Raw genomic sequence first — 19,014 nt, 5'->3', positions numbered from 1 at the left:
TTTATTCAAGATAATGGACCATGTTGCAAGATATGTGTCTTGTTTGTCCCAAGATATACTGGAAGAAATTTAGTTAAGCTTAACAGACTTGTTAAGACTCCATTCAACAGACACAAAGATACCTGAGAAATTTTTGACAATCATCAAAAAACAAATTATCACAAAAACTGTGAATAATTTAAAGTGGGAATATGATTCCCTTTTCATCATACATTGATAGAAATAGGATAAAACTAGCACAATAAAATAAAAATAAAATTAATTATTGAAGCCATTCAGTATTGTGTATAGGGCCTAGCATTAAAGGACCATCTGGGTTCAGGAAGTTTGAGTCTCGATAATAATAATAATGAAGGTGTCTTATAAAATTTAAGCCCAGGGGATTTCGCATTCATGAGAGTCATAGCAGTAATATATATGCTATATTTAGCCCCAGGATTCAAAATATTTTTGAAAAATGGATTAATGAAATCGATTCTGCCCCATATTTCTCAATTGATGAGACCACAGATATTTCTTGGCATTGAACAGATGTCATTTACATTGATACTCAAAATAATACTATTATGGAAATGTGTCTTCAATTTATTCCCGTTTCAAGCATGAATGGGTATGCTTTAGCTGATGTAATATTTGAGAATCTTAAAAAATTTAGAGTAATAATTAATCTCATGATAAAATTAGTTTTTTAAAAAATATAGCTGAATATAAATTTGATACGTATACAAGGGCATGATCGAGATCGTGCAATGAGTGGACAATTCTGTGGGCTTCAGTCATTTAAGAAAAGAAAATGTCCATAGATGAAGAATTTTATATTTTATATATTCGTGTCGACTCAAAAGCAAAGCTTTACGAGTTTAATATTTGTCCCCCTTGACTTGCAGTAAGGTAAGCCCATCGTTCAAACATTATTATAGGGTCAGTAGAAGAGTATTATAAAATAAAAATCTTTATCACTTAGATACATTTATGACTAAAAGGTTCTTAATTCATCAGACAGCACCTACGAATTTGCAGGTACCACTTCCATAAAATTCCGAATCTTTTTCCAATTTCGATAGAGAAAAGTTAAATATATTTCAGGTTTTTATTCATGAGTATGTTAAGTATCCCATGATGCCTAACTATCCTAATGTCATCTATGGTATAAAAGATTAACTATAGTTGATACCCAAAAAATATTGGATGATTTGCATCATTTCAAATATCTATTAGACTATTTTCTTAATGTATTAAAATAATATATATTAGCAATTCTTTTCATGTGTATACTACAACTAATGAGAGAATATTCTCTTTTTAAGAATAATAAAAACATACCTAAGAAGTAAAACTTCTGATGAATGGTTTAACTCTTTTGAATATACATAGACATTTGATGCCAAGCAAGGATGCGTTAATTGAAAAATTAGTTTAATACCAATGAAGATTGGATTTTACATTTTAATAATATTTTCGCAATTTTATATTTTAATGCGTTATATATTTTTTTAATGAGTACAATACTTTATCAGTTTTATTATACATATAAAATACAATTATTCTTAAGAAATTTTTTAAGTATTAATTTTTATTTTCAAATATAAAAATTTTTAAATATATTTTATATATAAATTTTAAAGGATCAAAAAATTTCAAATTTCTATCTTGCGTCATTTATTTTATAGCAGAGACCTGCAGAGGTACCATTTGCACGGCCCGGCCTGGTTTTAAATTTTTTAGGCCCGGCCCGAATATTTTTTAAAAAAAATTTTTACGGCCCGGCCCGGATTTAAAAATTTCAGGCCCGGCTCGGAATTTTTTAAAATTATATTCGACCTGGTATATACAAAAATTAACCTATGAGGTATTTTACCATATTTTTCAGCGAGTATTATCGCTTATTATTTAAAAAATACATGTAAAAAGCTAATATTTTGAGAATATTATATTGAATTTATAAAAATTATAAAACTGTTATTTATAAAAATGGATATTTTGAGCATATACTATATTTTATATTGCATTTAGAAAAAAAAACTAATATTCATAAAAATGGTAATAATATTTGTCATATACTATATTTTATATTACATTTAAAAAAAATAAAACTAATATTTAATTTATAAAAATGGAAAATATTTTGAGAATATAATATATTGTATTTAATTTACTATTTAATTTATAAAATAAAAATAAATCGCTATTTAAAAAAATGCATGTATAATAAATAGTATTTTGAAAATATAATCTAATTGCACAATATTAATATAATTTATTTTATAATATAAATTTTTAATAAAAGAAGATAATTGTATTATATAATATAGTAAAAAAAAATAATGAAAAATGTTGGATTATAAACTTTCATGACTCAAGGTAAATATAATAAATGCAATAAATATTTGACAGTTTGCAAAGTAAAAAACCAGCATGATTGACGAAACCCTATACTCAAGAAAGATATTAAAAATTCACAAATTATCATGAAGAAAGAGAAGCATATCTACCTTTTCAGGTTGAAGATTACTTCTTCTTTCTTCAAGAATTCTCCCAGTAGTGGAAAAATTCCGCTCACAGCTTGCACTTAGAAACAGGAATTGCCAATTTTGCTAAAATTGGAAATTCGCTTTGATGAGCCGCCCACCACTCTAACAAATTATCCACCTTAAATGTTTTATCTATTATTTATGTAATTATAATATTCATCATCGGGTATTGACATATTACCAGAATTACCATCGCCCCATTTGTCATAAAACGATTCAGTTTGTTTAACAACAGTCGTAATTTGACTGGTCGATGGTATTTTATTTACTTCCTGAGCCTCTTGTAATTTAATATAATCTTTTATATAGTTTTCCGTCATTTTACGATCTGTCCCTGACTACATACGTAATTGTTTGAATTTGGGACAGAGAAAAAGAGAAATAAAATGATACTTGTGTAAAACAAATTTTTCAATTAAAAAATGCTTTATATTAAGTAAAATCAATTTTATTTCTCCTTTTCGCTTTGAAAGGTATTACAAACTTTAAGAAGTGATATTCCTTTATTTGATTGTTTTGGTAAAATATATATTCTAAAAATTTAGATATGAATTATAAAAAAAATATTAATAATACTTGAATATTGGGGCTTATTTAAGATATTCCTTTATTTGATTGTTTTGGTAAAATATGTTGTAAAAATTTAGATATGAATTATAAAAAAATATATTAATACTTTGAATAAATTTGCAGGAAATTAATAATTAGATCGATCTGTGGGTTGTTAGGTAGTGTTAACCATCACCCAATATTATATTAATCATAACTTTAATATGATATAATATAACTATTAACTCATAATGTAAAAATTTTTATAAAAATTAAGACCCGGCCCGGCCCGGGTTTAACAATCTTAGGCCCGGCCCGGCCCGGATATATTTTAAAAAAAAAATTTTAGGCCCGGCCCGGATATGTTTAAAAAAAAATTTTTTTGGCCCGGCCCGGATATATTTAAAAAATTTAAAATACGGCCAGGCCCTGCCCGGGCCGGGTTAAGGGCCGGGCCTGCAGGCCTCTGTTTTATAGTGATTCATATGCTGGTTATATTCATTTAATATTATTATAATTCACATTTATTTTATGTTTTTTTTATATATGCCGGTTTTATATGTTATAATTCACATTAATTTGAAATTGTGTATTAGAAATAGTTCTTTAGTCCTATTAAATTTAGGAAACTTAAGATATTATTGAATAATAATGATATTATCGGAAAGAAAAATTTAATCATCACCCTAGATTCCTGCGTACGCGCCTGACATGTTAATATACTTAGAAATATACTATTAATAAAGAAAGTAGGACGAAAGTTATAATAATGGTTTACTTGGAACATGTATACGTATAAAACTTCTATATATTTGTATCGTTAGTGAATAATCAAGATTTTCCTTTTCCCAAAATAGATTTGCTATTTATTTTTACAAAATGTTTTATTAGTAAGTGAAAGTAAATTTAAAATACCGTTTTAAAACTTTTATAACTATCTTATATATTTTTTAAGTAAAATTAAAACTAATATTATTTTAAAATTAAATCAGAATTTCATGAATAGTTACTATTATTTCTTTTAAATAAAAAAAAAATATATATATAAATTATGTTTTATAATTATACGATTTAAAATATCTTTCCTAAAATTGGTTTATGATGTGGTTACTCGAAAAAAACTTTGACCGAGAGATATAAAAGTGAACATAAAAAATATCCTTATAGTTAAAGTTATGTTCCTTAAAATTTATAGTTTCTTATTATATTTATTTTGTGAATAGAATAAATTGTAATAAATTAGTATATACAGTGGTAAATAGGTCATTTGTTTTATTTAATTAAGGGTTATAATTTTATTTTATACTTGTCAAGTTAAAAGATGTTTTATTGCAATTGAGCTCACACAAACACTGGTTAAGTAATAAATTATTAATCACAACCTTGGCACAGGATCACATCATACAATCAATATTATATTAATATATGAGGTTTTCTTTTATTAGATTCACTTATTGTTGGCCTTAGGCTCTATCAAATTTTTATAAAGATAATTTTGTGATTTCACTTTTTTACGCAAATGAAAAAATTAGTAACTTTTACTAACTTTTCTTTCAAATTCCTATTTATAGTGATATATTATATACATTTTTAAAAGAGAGGGGTAGGTATGGGTGGGGAGGGAATTTTTTTTATTAGTTTAAAATGATAGAGAACATGAAATTTCCAAAGGGGAGATTTCTCTTTGCTCTTCCATTCATGGCTACGCCTATGGTAATCCTATTTAAAATGACTCTACTGATTATGAGTATTTTTTAAAAATCAACTCATCCATCTATCTATCTCCCCAAAAAAGAAATTAAGAACTAATTGTTAATTAATGAATATAAGTATATATGATTAATTATTTGATTTAAACATGGCCATAATTATTTAAAATTAAAAAATTTGGATAATTTGTTGTAAAACAGGCTAGATTCGATGGAAAGCGGCCTGACGGAATCACCTGATTCCATGGAAATGGGTCCAATTTCTCGTTTGGACTGGGGTTATATGGCAAACGTTTTGCGCTTTTGTGAAAAAAATTTATCTTATAAAATTTAACTAATCGTATTATTGGATTACCTCATCATTAGGCTATAAAATAAAATAAAAACATGGTCTTTCTATCTTTTATACTTCTGCCCTATTAAGGAGTAGTAAAAGTCTTTATTTTTACTATTTAACAACGACCCTGAGTAACATGGTTAGTGCTTCAGAGTAAGATGACAAATATCAAATTTAACCTAAAAAATATTTTTAATTATAATTGTTATGATCTTTATTTTTATAAAAAATATAATATTTAATTTTTTAAATTTTTTTTCTTCCTAATTTATAGTTATTTTAATTTGTTTAGGAAATCAAAAATGAATGATTAATTAAGTTGGTATGAAATGAAAAACATAATATATAATTTTTTAAAAAAATGAATATTTTTTAAAATAATAGTCTTAACAATAAAGATACATATAAAATAGATAATTCCTGGCTCAAATAAGACATGCCTATTCAGGATAATTAGTATACATTATATCAAATCTTCACACTTTTTGGAAGTACAATATTACATATCTCTAAATTTAACCCCCCCCCCAAACAACAAAACAAAATTTTCTTATACCTATCCCCTAATTTCTTTAGCAAAAATAGGAGATCGAGAAACCATTAGAATTAGCTTATAAAAACTATACCTCCTGTCCTCCATCTCTCTTTCTTCATGTCCCTTTCACACTTATTATATTTCAATGATGAAATCGTGTCATGCTACCAGGTCTATCACATTGATTAGTAGACTACTTTTTTTTAAATATATCGTACTCAACTCTGCTACCACAATACCACATTTTTTGAAATTTCAGAATATCCCAAAATTTATCATATTTTATGGTTTTTAAATATTTTATATAAAATAAAACTATTATTTAACGGTATTTATTGTAACCTTTTTTATTCTTGGGGCCTTGGTATTATTTATAGGCTTCTTAAAAGCATTTGTTAATTATTGATAGTTTTATAAGATAAAATCTTGGATTCTAACAGTGGCGTAGACAAGAGGGAAGGGGGGGGGAATTGAGCCCCCCATAACCTCCATTTAAAAAATTTTTCTTATTGCGAATAATTATTATTTAAAAAACGGTTTCCATTTATAAATAAAATAATATATATGATATGAAAATGAAATATATTTTAAAAAATAAATGAGAATAATATATATAAAAATTATATGTAAAAATATTAAATAACAATCATAAAATAAATGCATAGTTAAAAGGGGGTGTTAAAAATCTATAATGAAATTCTCTGCAAAATTTTATGCAAAAATTTTAAAATAATTATTTTCAATATAGAATAAGATGTATTGAGTAATCATAAAAAATGGGAGGTTTGGGGAGCGATTTTTTTCTTTTTTCTACACCGAATTTAATTTACAATTGACTAAACATTGATAAAATTTTCAGAATAATGCCTTCAGTCGTGTATTAATCATAACTAAACATTGAAATATATTTTAAAAAATAAATGAGAATAATATATATAAAAATTACATGTAAAAAAATTAAATAACAATCATAAAATAAATACATAGTTAAAAGGGGGTGTTAAAAATCTATAATGAAATTCTCTGCAAAATTTTATGCAAAAATTTTAAAATAACTATTTTTAATATAGAATAAGATGTGTTGAGTAATCATAAAAAATGGGAGGTTTGGGGAGCGATTTTTTTTCTTTTTTCTACACCGAATTTAATTTACAATTGACTAAACATTGATAAAATTTTCAGAATAATGCTTTCAGTCGTGTATTAATCATAACTAAACGTTGATAAAATTTTCAGAATAATGCTTTCAGTCGCGTATTAATCATAAATTTGGCCAAAATTTTGTTACTAATATTTTATTCATTTAAGTTGACTACTAAGTTAGACAAATAAAGCACAAAATATCGGCAGATTTTTAAAATTGGTTTGGGGGCGTAGCCCCAAAAAAATTTTAACCCCCCCCCCCATGGATTAATTTTGGCTATGTCACTGTATGCTATTGTTTATTCCTTATCAATTTGATTGATTCAAATCGTGAAATTGAAATTCTAGGAAATATTTTGAACTAACAAAAATTCTTCATCATTTTTTATATGATATAAAGCCTAAATATTAGTAATAATCACAATAAGCCTAAGAGATGGTGAATTATTTTTTTTTATTTTATGTGTCTGTAAATTTTTTATTTATTTAGTGTTATAAAAAAATTTACATTTCTGATCTTTACCATAGGAGAAAAAGGGGCTAAATTTAAAGTTTTGTTTGACTATTTTCAAATTTTTCTTGCATATTTTTTTTTAAAAAAGAAGTAAACAACACATGGATCCAAACCGAACTGTTAAACCGCTAAAAATCGGTATTTTATCGAACCTGAACCGAACCTAAACCGCTAAAAAATTTCAGCCGAACCTGAACCAAACCGCTAAAATGCCTCTGAACCGGTTCGAGTGTCATGATTTTATGCTTATAAAATAATATGTATGTTATTATTAAATTTGAATTATATTCGAATAATTTTAAAGATTATCATCAATCACATTGATAAGTGTCGGTCATAATTTTTATAAACTTTAGTATATTTATATTGTCATTTTACAACATTTTTTTAAATATTTTAAGTTTATATATTATAATGCTTAGAGAAAAATTAAATCCAAAATATTATTATAAATGACACATCAAATCTGATATCATATTGGCAGTGCCGGCTACCCAAGAAAGATGTTTCAACAATTAAATTTATACTATCTCCTTATAGATGTAATTTGAGTGAGACGAATTTTGAAAATATAATAATTGTTAGGCTTAATAAAAAAAATTAAGTAAAAAAAAGTAAAATATTGTTCATATTTAAATTAATCATTGATATATATTTATTTTTATATTTATAAATTAAATTTTATTTTATAATGTGCAATTAATAAAAATGCAGGATTTTATTTTTATTAAGAAATAAAAAAAAATTTTCCTTATGCACAATCCTAATGTAGGTTTGAATACAAAAGTGTTCAAACCGGTTTTTAGAGGTTCGAACCGAACCGATATTTTAATTTTTTACGAACCGAACCTGAACCTTGAACCGTTATTTATATCTGAACCTGAACCCGAATTGAATCGATATTCGTTTCGGTTTGGATCCCTGAAACAACACCAACTTTGATACAAAATTAGTAATATCATATTAGGTGAAAATAAAATTCTTTAAAATGATGCAATAAATATTTAGTGGTTCATGAAGATTTAGAAATTTAAAACAAATTCTGAATATAATTTGAATATGATTATTTTATATTTATCATGTTTATATTGGAACTAGTTATTTCTGACACTTTATTGATAAAAATATATAAACGTTTTACCTTAACATTTATTTACTATAAATGATAAATAAAATTCAAACAAAAGTTAAATTTTTGCTGATTACAATACAAATCCTGTATCTTTCTTCTTTATATATAAATGTGGCCAAAATTTATTAAAGGAAAGGGCACTATTAGGTGGATTTTCTATATATTTTATTGAAAAGATGCCCACCTATGTAGGCCTTTGGCCTCGCTGGATAAAAAAAAGGAATTTTGTGTTTTTTTTATTTCTGAAAACTCTTATATAGTAATTCTTTTAAAAAAATTATTAACTTTCACTGGAGATGGTGGGGGGGGGGGGTGTAGGTTTTCTCCACTTTAAATTCAATTATTTATTTCTAAAGGGGACTCCTCACCTTCTTCGTTAGGACTATGTCCTCATCCTCATATATAATTTGCGAATTATGATGCAATTTAATTGAACATAGTATTGTGTTGCTTGTCATACAAGTTTGAGTTGCCTTGTCCTACATTTTGTATTTATTTTATTTTTCACGGCTAACGTGACCATTATCACGTCATTATGATTTATACTATAATATAATATTTTGAATTTTATATTCGAATTTGAAAAAAATAAATAAACTCTCATTGACCCCGAATTCCATTTATTTCCTTTTAAGAGATGCAAGTCATTCATAGTGGGATCTGATCCCACACGAATTAATCGATTTTGAAGATATGCTTATGAGATCAATTATTTTTTATTAAAATCAATGTTTCTTAAATTTTTATCTTGAAATGTAAAATTGATCTCATAAATAGATTTTTGAAATCGATCAATCATGTCAAATCGGATCCCAGCAGATTAAAGATTAGTAAACCCGATATATTTATATTATATAAATACAGTTAAAAATGTGCAAGAATGTTGACCAATCAAATGGCACATTAAATCCCTCATCAAAAGATAACCAAAGAAAAGAAATATATTTCTATTATTATATAATATAAGATATTTAAAAAAAATAAATAATTATAAAGTAGAAATGAGTTGTCTGTTAGAATCTGGAATGATGCCAAATAATTTAAGGTCAGCAAAAAACGATCTGACTTATATTTAAAATAATGTAGACATCTTTTTTTTTTAGATTTATTTTAATCAGAGTTGTTAACGCTCCTTTTTAAAAGTAGCTAGCTCCCGCTCCAAGTAATGGAGCGCCAATCCATAACCGCTCCTTTGATTTTCATTTTTTTTAGAAGGTACACGAAACAAAATCATTTTATAAAAAGGTTTTATTTATAATAAATGATCTATCAAAATATTTATAATCTTTTATTAACTTTTAAAAGTAATAAATTTTCTAAATTAGAATCTCACAAACATCCACGTCTCTCACCTAAGACCTGTTTTGCAATACTAAATAAACGCTCAACAGGAGCGCTAGAGGGAAGCGGGGTATTGTATTTTATAAAGATATTTTTTTAAAAAAAAGGAGGTTGAACAAGTAATGAGAAAATTAAAATAAATATTAAAATATATTTAAAAAAGCATCATACCCAGGCTCAACTATAATTTTTTTTTTTTTTTCTCTTTAGCTTTCACCTTTTTTGGTGGTAAGCTCCTTCAACATCTCTCTCCACTTTATGTTATTCATACAATCTCTTTTATCTATTTTATACTTCTTTATATTGGCTCTAACTTTATGGCCCCATTGAAGTTTTGGCCTTCCTCTTTTACGTTTGCTCATCACTTCCAAACTTTCAACTTTATTTCCTATGTAGTTCATAGGCCTTCTCATTGTGTGCCCATACCACCTAAGTCTGTTTACCATTAACTTAGTCTTAATGGGCACTACCTTTAAACTATTTAGTATTCTTGTACTGCTCACCTTATCCTTTCTTGTTACCCCAGCAATCATCCTCAGCATTCTCATTTCCATAGTTTGTAGACTTCTCTCGTCTGATTCTTTGGTTGGCCATGTTTCCGAACTATATAGAATAGTTGGTTGTACTATGGAACTGTAGATTTTTCCCTTTAATTTGTGTGGGATTCTTTTGTCAAATAGCACTCCAGATAAAGATCTCCACTTTAACCACCCTTGATTAATCTTATTAATAATTATAACCATTTTAAAAAAATTATTCCAAAATAAAAATAAAAATAAAAATAGTTATCATTTTGTATTTAAAAGAAAGGTTTTTTACTTTTAAATGCTTTTTTAGATTGAAGCTGCTCACTTTTGAAAATGAAATACTTTTACTTAAACACAAAAGGCATTTTGCCCTTAAATTTGTTTGATCATTTGGATCAACATCTTTTAGAAGTTTAAAATATTTTTTGTAAGATGGAAATTCGATTTTTTCTTCTATGATCTCTAAATCCATAATATCTAATACTATTTTTTATCTATAAAATGAATATTAATATGACTTACAAAGATTTTCCAAAAAATTTTCTATATAAAAATGAAAAACTTGATGTTTAATATTTAAAATGATTAGATGAAAAACCAATATAAAACTCGGCTCAACATTTATTAATGGATAAATTTAAATAAAATAAAATTTCATTTTTATTGAATTTTAATTAAAAAACATTATTAATATTTAAAAAATAATTTAATGTGGAACGGCGCTCCTCCTCATTTTTAAAAAGGAGGGGCGGGGCGCTTTAGATGTTTTTGAAAAAATGTAACGACTCTGATTTTAATTTATATTGCCATAAAAATAATTTCTCATCATAATTATATTTATAATATATTCATGTTTTGTACTTCTCTTTGTCTAACTATCAATTTAATAATCCACAAACAACAATATCTTAAAATAGATATTATTATATATTATCATCATTTATAAAAAAACTTTTAAAATCTGCTTTGCTGGGTAAAATTCTGGGTAAGATTTTAAAAAATTTACGAAAAATGGCTATTCTTAAATATAACAAAAATGATTCCATGAAAAAATGATCAAAAAATGTTTTTTTTGAATAAAAAAAACAAATGTTTTAAATAGGAACTCTTTAATAAGAAATCATTTATAAATGAAAATCGTATATTACATGTTTTTTTATATTATATTATTTTTAACATATAATTTAAAATAAATAAAATGAAAGTTTAAAATAAAAAAAATTTTTTTTAATAATTAAAAAAAAATATTTCAAAAAAGGGTTCGGAGTTGGGTTCATCTAAATATTGAGGATTCGGGAGGGTTTAAGTTCGGTCATCCCTGATTTTTATTCTATAATGTTCTCTTTCTTAAATTCCAGTAGATCAACGCTCATGTTTAGTTTAAATGTTAGAAGAAAGTTAATAATTTTTTTAAAAGAATTTATTACAAATGATATGAATCATAATCTTACTGCAAACAATAAATAATAGAGCTTGTGTTGTGACAAATATTGCCTAACCCTGCATTCACAGTTAACGCGAATTTGCGGCAAAGTATATAAAAACGAAAGAATTATTATATTTATATCATATTTTGCATACTACGCCTGCGACAACTGTGAACGCAGAGTAAAGCAGTCTCTAGCGAATTGGTTATTTTGTTAATTTTTTATATGGTTAGAGACTTCCTTTGGTTTAACTAAGGAATTTGAATTTACTAATTATACTCTAAAAAATGACAGAAACAATATGTGTTCCCACTCTAGCTTTTGTTTTAGCGTGCTGCCATTTTTTGCTTATTTCGTTAATAGCATTTTTATTTTATAAATGATTTAAAGCAAGAATCTCTACTAATGAAGCACTCAAGAATAATATAAATTCCATCATTGGTGCTTATATAGATTTACTAGCAAATTTAACTTCAAAGATTTCTTTAGCGTATGATTTTCATATGGCGATTAGCAAAATTAATTATGGAATTTAAATTTAATGATTAAGCACTAAATAATGGCAAAAACCGAATGTTTACTAATATTTTTATTTGTTGTTTATTTTTGTTTTTTTCTTCAATAACTTTTTTGTTTTAATAGGATCTACTAAACTGATTAAAGTACTAACCTCTATTAACAAAGCACTAAAGAAATATAAATAGTTGGTGCTTCCAATTGTTCGGCCAACTTCACGCCTAAGTTGAGATATCATAGCTTATAACTTTGGGGTTAACCAAATTAATAACTTAATTTAAATTTAACAATTAAGCAGCACTAAATAATGGCGAAAACCGAATGTTTGATGATACTAAAGATTTTGTTTTGTTAAGCTATTTGTTGTTTATTTTTGTTTTTTTTAATAACTTTTTTATTTTGATTAAGGCTACTAAACTGATAAAAGCGCTACCCTCTACTAATGAAATACTAAATAATGATATAAGTTTTTCGATAGTGCTTCCAATTGTTCCTCCAACTTCTTCACTAAATCGTGAGTCATAATTTTAATTAGGCATATAACTATTTTTTTGGTTAACTAAATTAATATCGGAATTTAGATATACATTACGTTCACCACTAGTTTATGTCAACCAATTGACATATTCAATTATTTGAACAAGAATGTTTAAGAATATTTATTTATAGGGTATACATAAAAAACAACTAACATATAATTTTAATTGTTTATGAAAATTCAGCTTCTTCTATCTGTGAATAATATTTCGAGAAGTGTTCGGGCATTAAATCTGAACTTAATAACACTGGTCTAGAAACGCCATTATAATATAATGTCTTCCCAAGTAATCTGGGTGGCCTAGTGAAAATTGGTGAGTGAGTTGGCATAGCAAAAATTGATAGACGAGTTGGCCTTGTAGCAATTGATGGGTGAGTTGGCATAGTAGGATGAGTTGGCATAGGATGAGTTGGCATAGTAGGATGAGTTAACATAGTAGGTTTAGTTGGCAAAGTAAAAATTGTTGGGTCAGTTGGCAAAGTAAAAATTGTTGGGTCAGTTGGTAAAGTAAAAATTGATGGGAGAGTTGGCAAAGTAAAAATTGTTGGGTCAGTTGGTAAAGTAAAACTTGGTGGGAGAGTTGGTAAAGTAAAAATTGTTGGGTCAGTTGGTAAAGTAAAAATTGTTGGGAGAGTTGGTAAAGTAAAAATTGATGGGAGAGTTGGCAAAGTAAAAATTGTTGGGTCAGTTGGTAAAGTAAAACTTGGTGGGAGAGTTGGTAAAGTAAAATCCGTTGGGTCAGTTGGTAAAGTAAAACTTGGTGGGAGAGTTGGTAAAGTAAAGATTGTTGGATCAGTTGGTAAAGTAAAACTTGGTGGGAGAGTTGGCAAAGTAAAAATTGTTGGGTCAGTTGGTAAAGTAAAACTTGGTGGGAGAGTTGGTAAAGTAAAAATTGATGGGAGAGTTGGCAAAGTAAAAATTGTTGGGTCAGTTGGTAAAGTAAAACTTGGTGGGAGAGTTGGTAAAGTAAAAATTGTTGGGTCAGTTGGTAAAGTAAAAATTGTTGGGTCAGTTGGTAAAGTAAAACTTGGTGGGAGAGTTGGCAAAGTAAAAATTGTTGGGTCAGTTAGTGAAGTAATAATTGGTGGGAGAGTTGGTAAAGTTGAAATTGACGGGAGAGTTGGTAAAGTAGGATTTGACGGGAGAGTTGGTAAAGTTGGAATTGGCGAGAGAGTTGGTAAAGTAAGAATTGGCGGGAGAGTTGGTAAAGTAGGAATTGGCGGGATAGTTGGTAAAGTTGGAATTGGCGAGAGAGTTGGTAAAGTAGGAATTGGCGGGAGAGTTGGCAAAGTAATCAATGTCGGTATTGTAGGTGTCGTAATAAGGGGTAGCGTAATAGGGGGTAGCATAAAAGGAGGTAGGCTGGCAGCATGACTGGCTGATTGCCAAATTGAGGAATTGGATACAACGCTCCACGAAAACGTTTCTGTCACCCCGAGAGTAAATAGTGTTAGCCATGCCAAAAAATATATCCCTCTTTATAATTTTTGAAGCCACCAATCTTGGACCAAGGTGAGCCATAACATCCCCTTTTCCCCCCATAACAACTCTTTATAATGTTCAGAAGAACCATTTTACGTATGATTTTAGGCTTTCGGCGGTGGGAAGAGAATTTTTCATAATACCTTTTGCACTTGCCTAACTTCATGTCCCAATAAGAACAATCCTTTTTGTCTCCGGTAGTAGAGGTAATGGGGGAAGTCGTGGTATCCGGTGAACCTTAGTTTAAAATTAAATGAATTGAATTATATATAATAGATCATAAATTAGAGATCTGCAAAAGTAGGCCAGGCCAATACCCTGCCCGAATCCGGCTTCGGGCCGGGTCGGGCTTAATATTTTTAAAAAATTTAGGCCAGGTCGGGTCGGGCCTTTGAAATTTTTTTAAATATTTCTAAATTTATCAATTTTACATTAAATTTTTTATGTAACATAAAAATATTTGATTTTATTTATAGAAACTAGATGCCATATAACATATGTCTTGAGTAATTATAAAAATTAATTTCTATATTTAAATAAATTCGGGCCGGACCGGGCCGTAAAATTTTTTAAAAAAAATTTCGGGACGGCTGGGTTTGAAAAATTAGGCCCGATGCAGATCACTATCATAAATACCTAACAATGTAAAATTCATTACCAGATATCGAAAGTGTTGTTGAATCGCTACTGCTATACTTGCGGCTTTTCTTAAGCCCTCTGTTTTTTTTACCTTTATAGTTCTTTTTATTTTTTCCTTTTTCGTAATTGGATTTGCGGATTTTCTTTAGGAAGCTTCCGCCTTTGATATTCTTTTTGTATATCCATTTCTTGATATCATCTAAATCATCATCATCACTGTCGTCAACATCTCCTGCTGTTGTTATTATAGTAGTTTTAGTGGTTTCTGTCGAATTTCCTCTTTTGATTTTATAGCCGATTTTGTTTTTATTACCGCCTATGTTTAAATGACCACCTTTATTATAGCTATTTCTTCTAGTGTCACCTTTGCTATAACTACCTTTTTTGGATTCTCTATAGTAAAAGTATGCATCCTAAATGGAAAAAAATTGATAAAAATTAATTTATATTTCGGTCAGAAATTTTTATATATTTTTAAATATCTTTATAAAATTGTCAGATTTGTACTATTGCAAAAAATATTAATTTACAATTTTTAAACGGATATGCACTGATCATATAAATGACAATTAACAATAAAATGATATATTGATAATAAATTCTATACGGTGATTGATGCTTTTGAAGTGGTAGTAAAGTAGGAGGTAACAGTTGAGGGCGAATTAGAAGTCGAGGATTCATCAGTGGTTGTTGTGTCCTTATAACCTCCGCTGCTTTTCACCTTCAAAACTTTAAAATTGCATCTCAATATTCCAGCTAAGCAATCAGAAACTGGAATATGTGTGCGTAAAACAAGAAATTTAAGTGATATTTGTATTTTTATTTCAAAAATTTTAATAGTAATAAATATTAAATAATTTTTTTTAAATATATTTGTAAAAAGTTGTATTACTTATTCCTTTAACGCCAGAAACTTTTCCACCACTCCCATGATTCTTGAACACATATGAAGGTGTTTGTTGAAAATATCGGGGCTGAGGTTGATAAGGCCGTGGTTGATAATCTTAGATTCATATATGTGTTAAAATATATAATTATAATAATCCATATTTTATAAAATTATAATATATAAATATTTTCTATAATTTCACCGTATCCTCTTCTGCCATAATAATAGTTGAAATTTTTTGAATAGATAGCTGATAAATATACCTAGTTTTTTTATTTTTTTTAAAATAAATTAATATAATTTAATTGAATATAGACTACAATTTATAATAACGTAAAAGTTATTGTACTGTAAAGATTAATAGGTAGCTCAATAGCATTGTTTGTAACTCTTCTTTTTTCAGAAACCCTTATAAATAAAAGTTTATATAAAAGCTTGATTTCATTTGACCATTTAAATTTTTTCAGCTTAGTTTTTGTTTAATTTTATAATATATTAATATATCGTATTTAGAAATCTTAATTATATTTAAAAAGCTTTATATATAAAAGATAAACAACTGTTATTATTCTCTCGAATTTTTTCGAAATTTGATCGTAGAAAGCGCTAAAATATTTCTATTTTAAAAGTGGATTTTAAGCATGCCAATGGACTTAATAATGATAAAAAATCGACGAAAATTATAATATAAGTTTACTTGTGAATATTTTAAAGATTAATCAAATATTCCAAGTCTTTTTAATTCTTATTCATAATGCTTAATTTTTGTTATCTTTTCACACATATTTTTTTAATTTTATTTAAAAAATATCTAATAACATTTTTTACGATAAAACAAAATCCTCACAAGAATATATAGATCTTTTCTTTAAAATATTTATAATCGCGATAAAAGATATAATTATAATTTTTTTCATAATTAAATTCGATTACCAAAAAATTTTAATTTGTCAACAAAAGAATTTTCATGGTACAAAATTAAATTAATTATCATCTTTTACAATAATTTTCATAAAACAATAATTTCCATGATGTCATTCTTTTCTTTGATAATATAAACAAAATTCAAAAGAATACTCTCCACTAAAATAAAAGTAAAAAAAATACAACGCAGGCTCGTACTCAATGGGCAAGAAAAAAATAGGATGCCAGATGTATATTTTTCAGAAACATTATTGTTACATGATTATCATTCCCACCCCTTATTACATATTATTTCAATTTACATTTATTTATCACATTCATAGCAGAAATAAATATGCTACTAATTTATTCTGTGAGTTAATATAGATTTCAAATGTTTCTTGGCATTATATTTACAATTTTAAAATTGCTAGCAAAATCATATAAAACTTTTTCATTGCAAAACTAAATAAAACATTTTCAAAAAAATGACATCGATTTGATTGAGACTATGAGAATAACTGAAAGCATATATTGGAACTTAAGGAAATTAGGGTAAATGCAAATGACGAATTTCATAAATAAATTTAATATTTCTTTACCTAGATTTGCAGCAAAGCAAGCCCATTTCCCCAATATTAACCTAGGATCGATTAGTCATATAATTCTACAAAATAAATATCTTTATCCCTCTCTTAGATATCTTTATAAATCAAATGAATGAAAGGGTCTTGATTAATCAGGCAGCACTTACAAATCTGTAAATACAAATATTATTACTGCAATCCTTCTGAATCTATTTCAAATATAGATGGGAAAAAAATTAAATATTTGGCAGATTTATTTTGTGAGTAGGTTAAAGTACCCAACCTATGATGTATCTATCCTGAATAAACGATGGTAAAACAAGTTAAATGTGGCTAATATTTTTCGCGTATAATTTTCTATATTTTTAGTCTTTTTCTTTTTTGTTACTTTTTTTTATAATAATTTATAATTGATTAATTTATAATATATTTTTAATAAAGGAATTAGAATATATATTAAGGTTTAATTTTCTTTCTATTTTATTTCTAGGCACTAATATTCAAATTAACACAATGGTACTGGAGTGTGGATGTGTTCCGGGGCAACTTCAACATTTCAGTCTAATTCCAGGCATTGGTTACAGGGGAACTAGAAGAGTTGTCAAACTGCATTCTAAGGCAAAAATTCAAAAAAAATAAAGAAGTAAGAAAAATAGTTTGTAATAAAAACATTTCGAGAATTGTAATTAAAATTTAAAGTATTGGAAAAAACAAAAATAGAAAATTAATTTATCGTTTAAAATTAAATTTGGATAAGAAAAAGATTTAGAGTTATTTTTGTAGGTTGAAAAGGAAAAATTATTCTACAGTAGTTCATTTAAATTTCGAACTATTTTTTATAAATATTGATAAGATTATGATACAAAATTGTGTAGGAATATAATGATCTTAAATGAAAAACAAAGAATTATAAAGGTAGCATTCATAGTAGATAAGATATAAAAAAGTTTGTGTTATAATTATTTTCAGGTGATAATTTATGAAATTAACAGAAGTTAGTGGTGAACTTAGAAACCAAATGAATATAATAGAAATTATAAGATATTATAGATTTTAAATTATTATAAGTTATTAAATAATTGATCACTAGAGATAACTAAGACAAAAAAAAGGAACATAAATTGTGGAGATTAAATAAATTTATTTGTAAAAATATTTTATAATTGAAAATATGCGAAAATTAAAATTAAACATTTGTTTAAAAGATATGATAATTTAAAAAATTCGGTGAATAAGATTAGAGACTAAGACAAATACACCTTTATTGTTTGATGTTGCAATTAAATTCTTATTAAAAATTAACGTTTAACTTTTATTTTAAGGGCTGAGAGAGATAAAACAGCCTTAAAAATCTGATATGTGAATAAGATACGCATAAGTTAATATTTAGTAAAATATTAGGTTGTTGATTAACCAAAAATCTTCATAAAGAGAAATGGCTTTCATCATTAGAAAATTTATGCCGCAATCGAGCTCAATTAGAGATCGGATTTTTATTTTGAATCATTAACAGGGGTCAATTAGGCAACATTATTCTAATAATAGTAAAAAGAAAAACAAGAGGAAAATAGGGAAATACTAAAGAAGAAATGATAAATTCTATTTTAAATTGTTTTAAATGGAGTTGATATAAGAAAATATCGTGCAGAATGAAGAAATAATTTTTTTTTGAATAATGATGATATGGATACGAAATACTTCAGAAGAGAAAAGGG

The 19,014-nt window shown here is 26.6% G+C and overlaps 1 protein-coding gene across 1 annotated transcript; it reads left to right on the top strand.

Moving 5' to 3' along the window:
* Window positions 1–12,032: 12,032 nt before the first annotated feature.
* LOC135924435 (collagen alpha-2(I) chain-like) lies at window positions 12,033–14,173 on the top strand. The gene is made up of 3 exons (XM_065459492.1): window positions 12,033–12,068; window positions 12,670–12,775; window positions 13,272–14,173. The coding sequence occupies exons 1-3, from the start codon at window positions 12,033–12,035 to the stop codon at window positions 14,171–14,173; spliced, it is 1,044 nt and encodes a 347-aa protein (XP_065315564.1).
* Window positions 14,174–19,014: the final 4,841 nt, after the last annotated feature.

This window comes from Gordionus sp. m RMFG-2023, chromosome 2, assembly GCF_954871325.1.
Source record: "Gordionus sp. m RMFG-2023 chromosome 2, tfGorSpeb1-WG-v2, whole genome shotgun sequence".
Classification (NCBI taxonomy): Eukaryota; Metazoa; Nematomorpha; class Gordioida; order Chordodea; family Parachordodidae; genus Gordionus; species Gordionus sp. m RMFG-2023.
The sequence above is the reverse complement of the archived record's forward strand: the minus strand, read 5'-3'. Positions and strand labels throughout refer to the sequence as shown.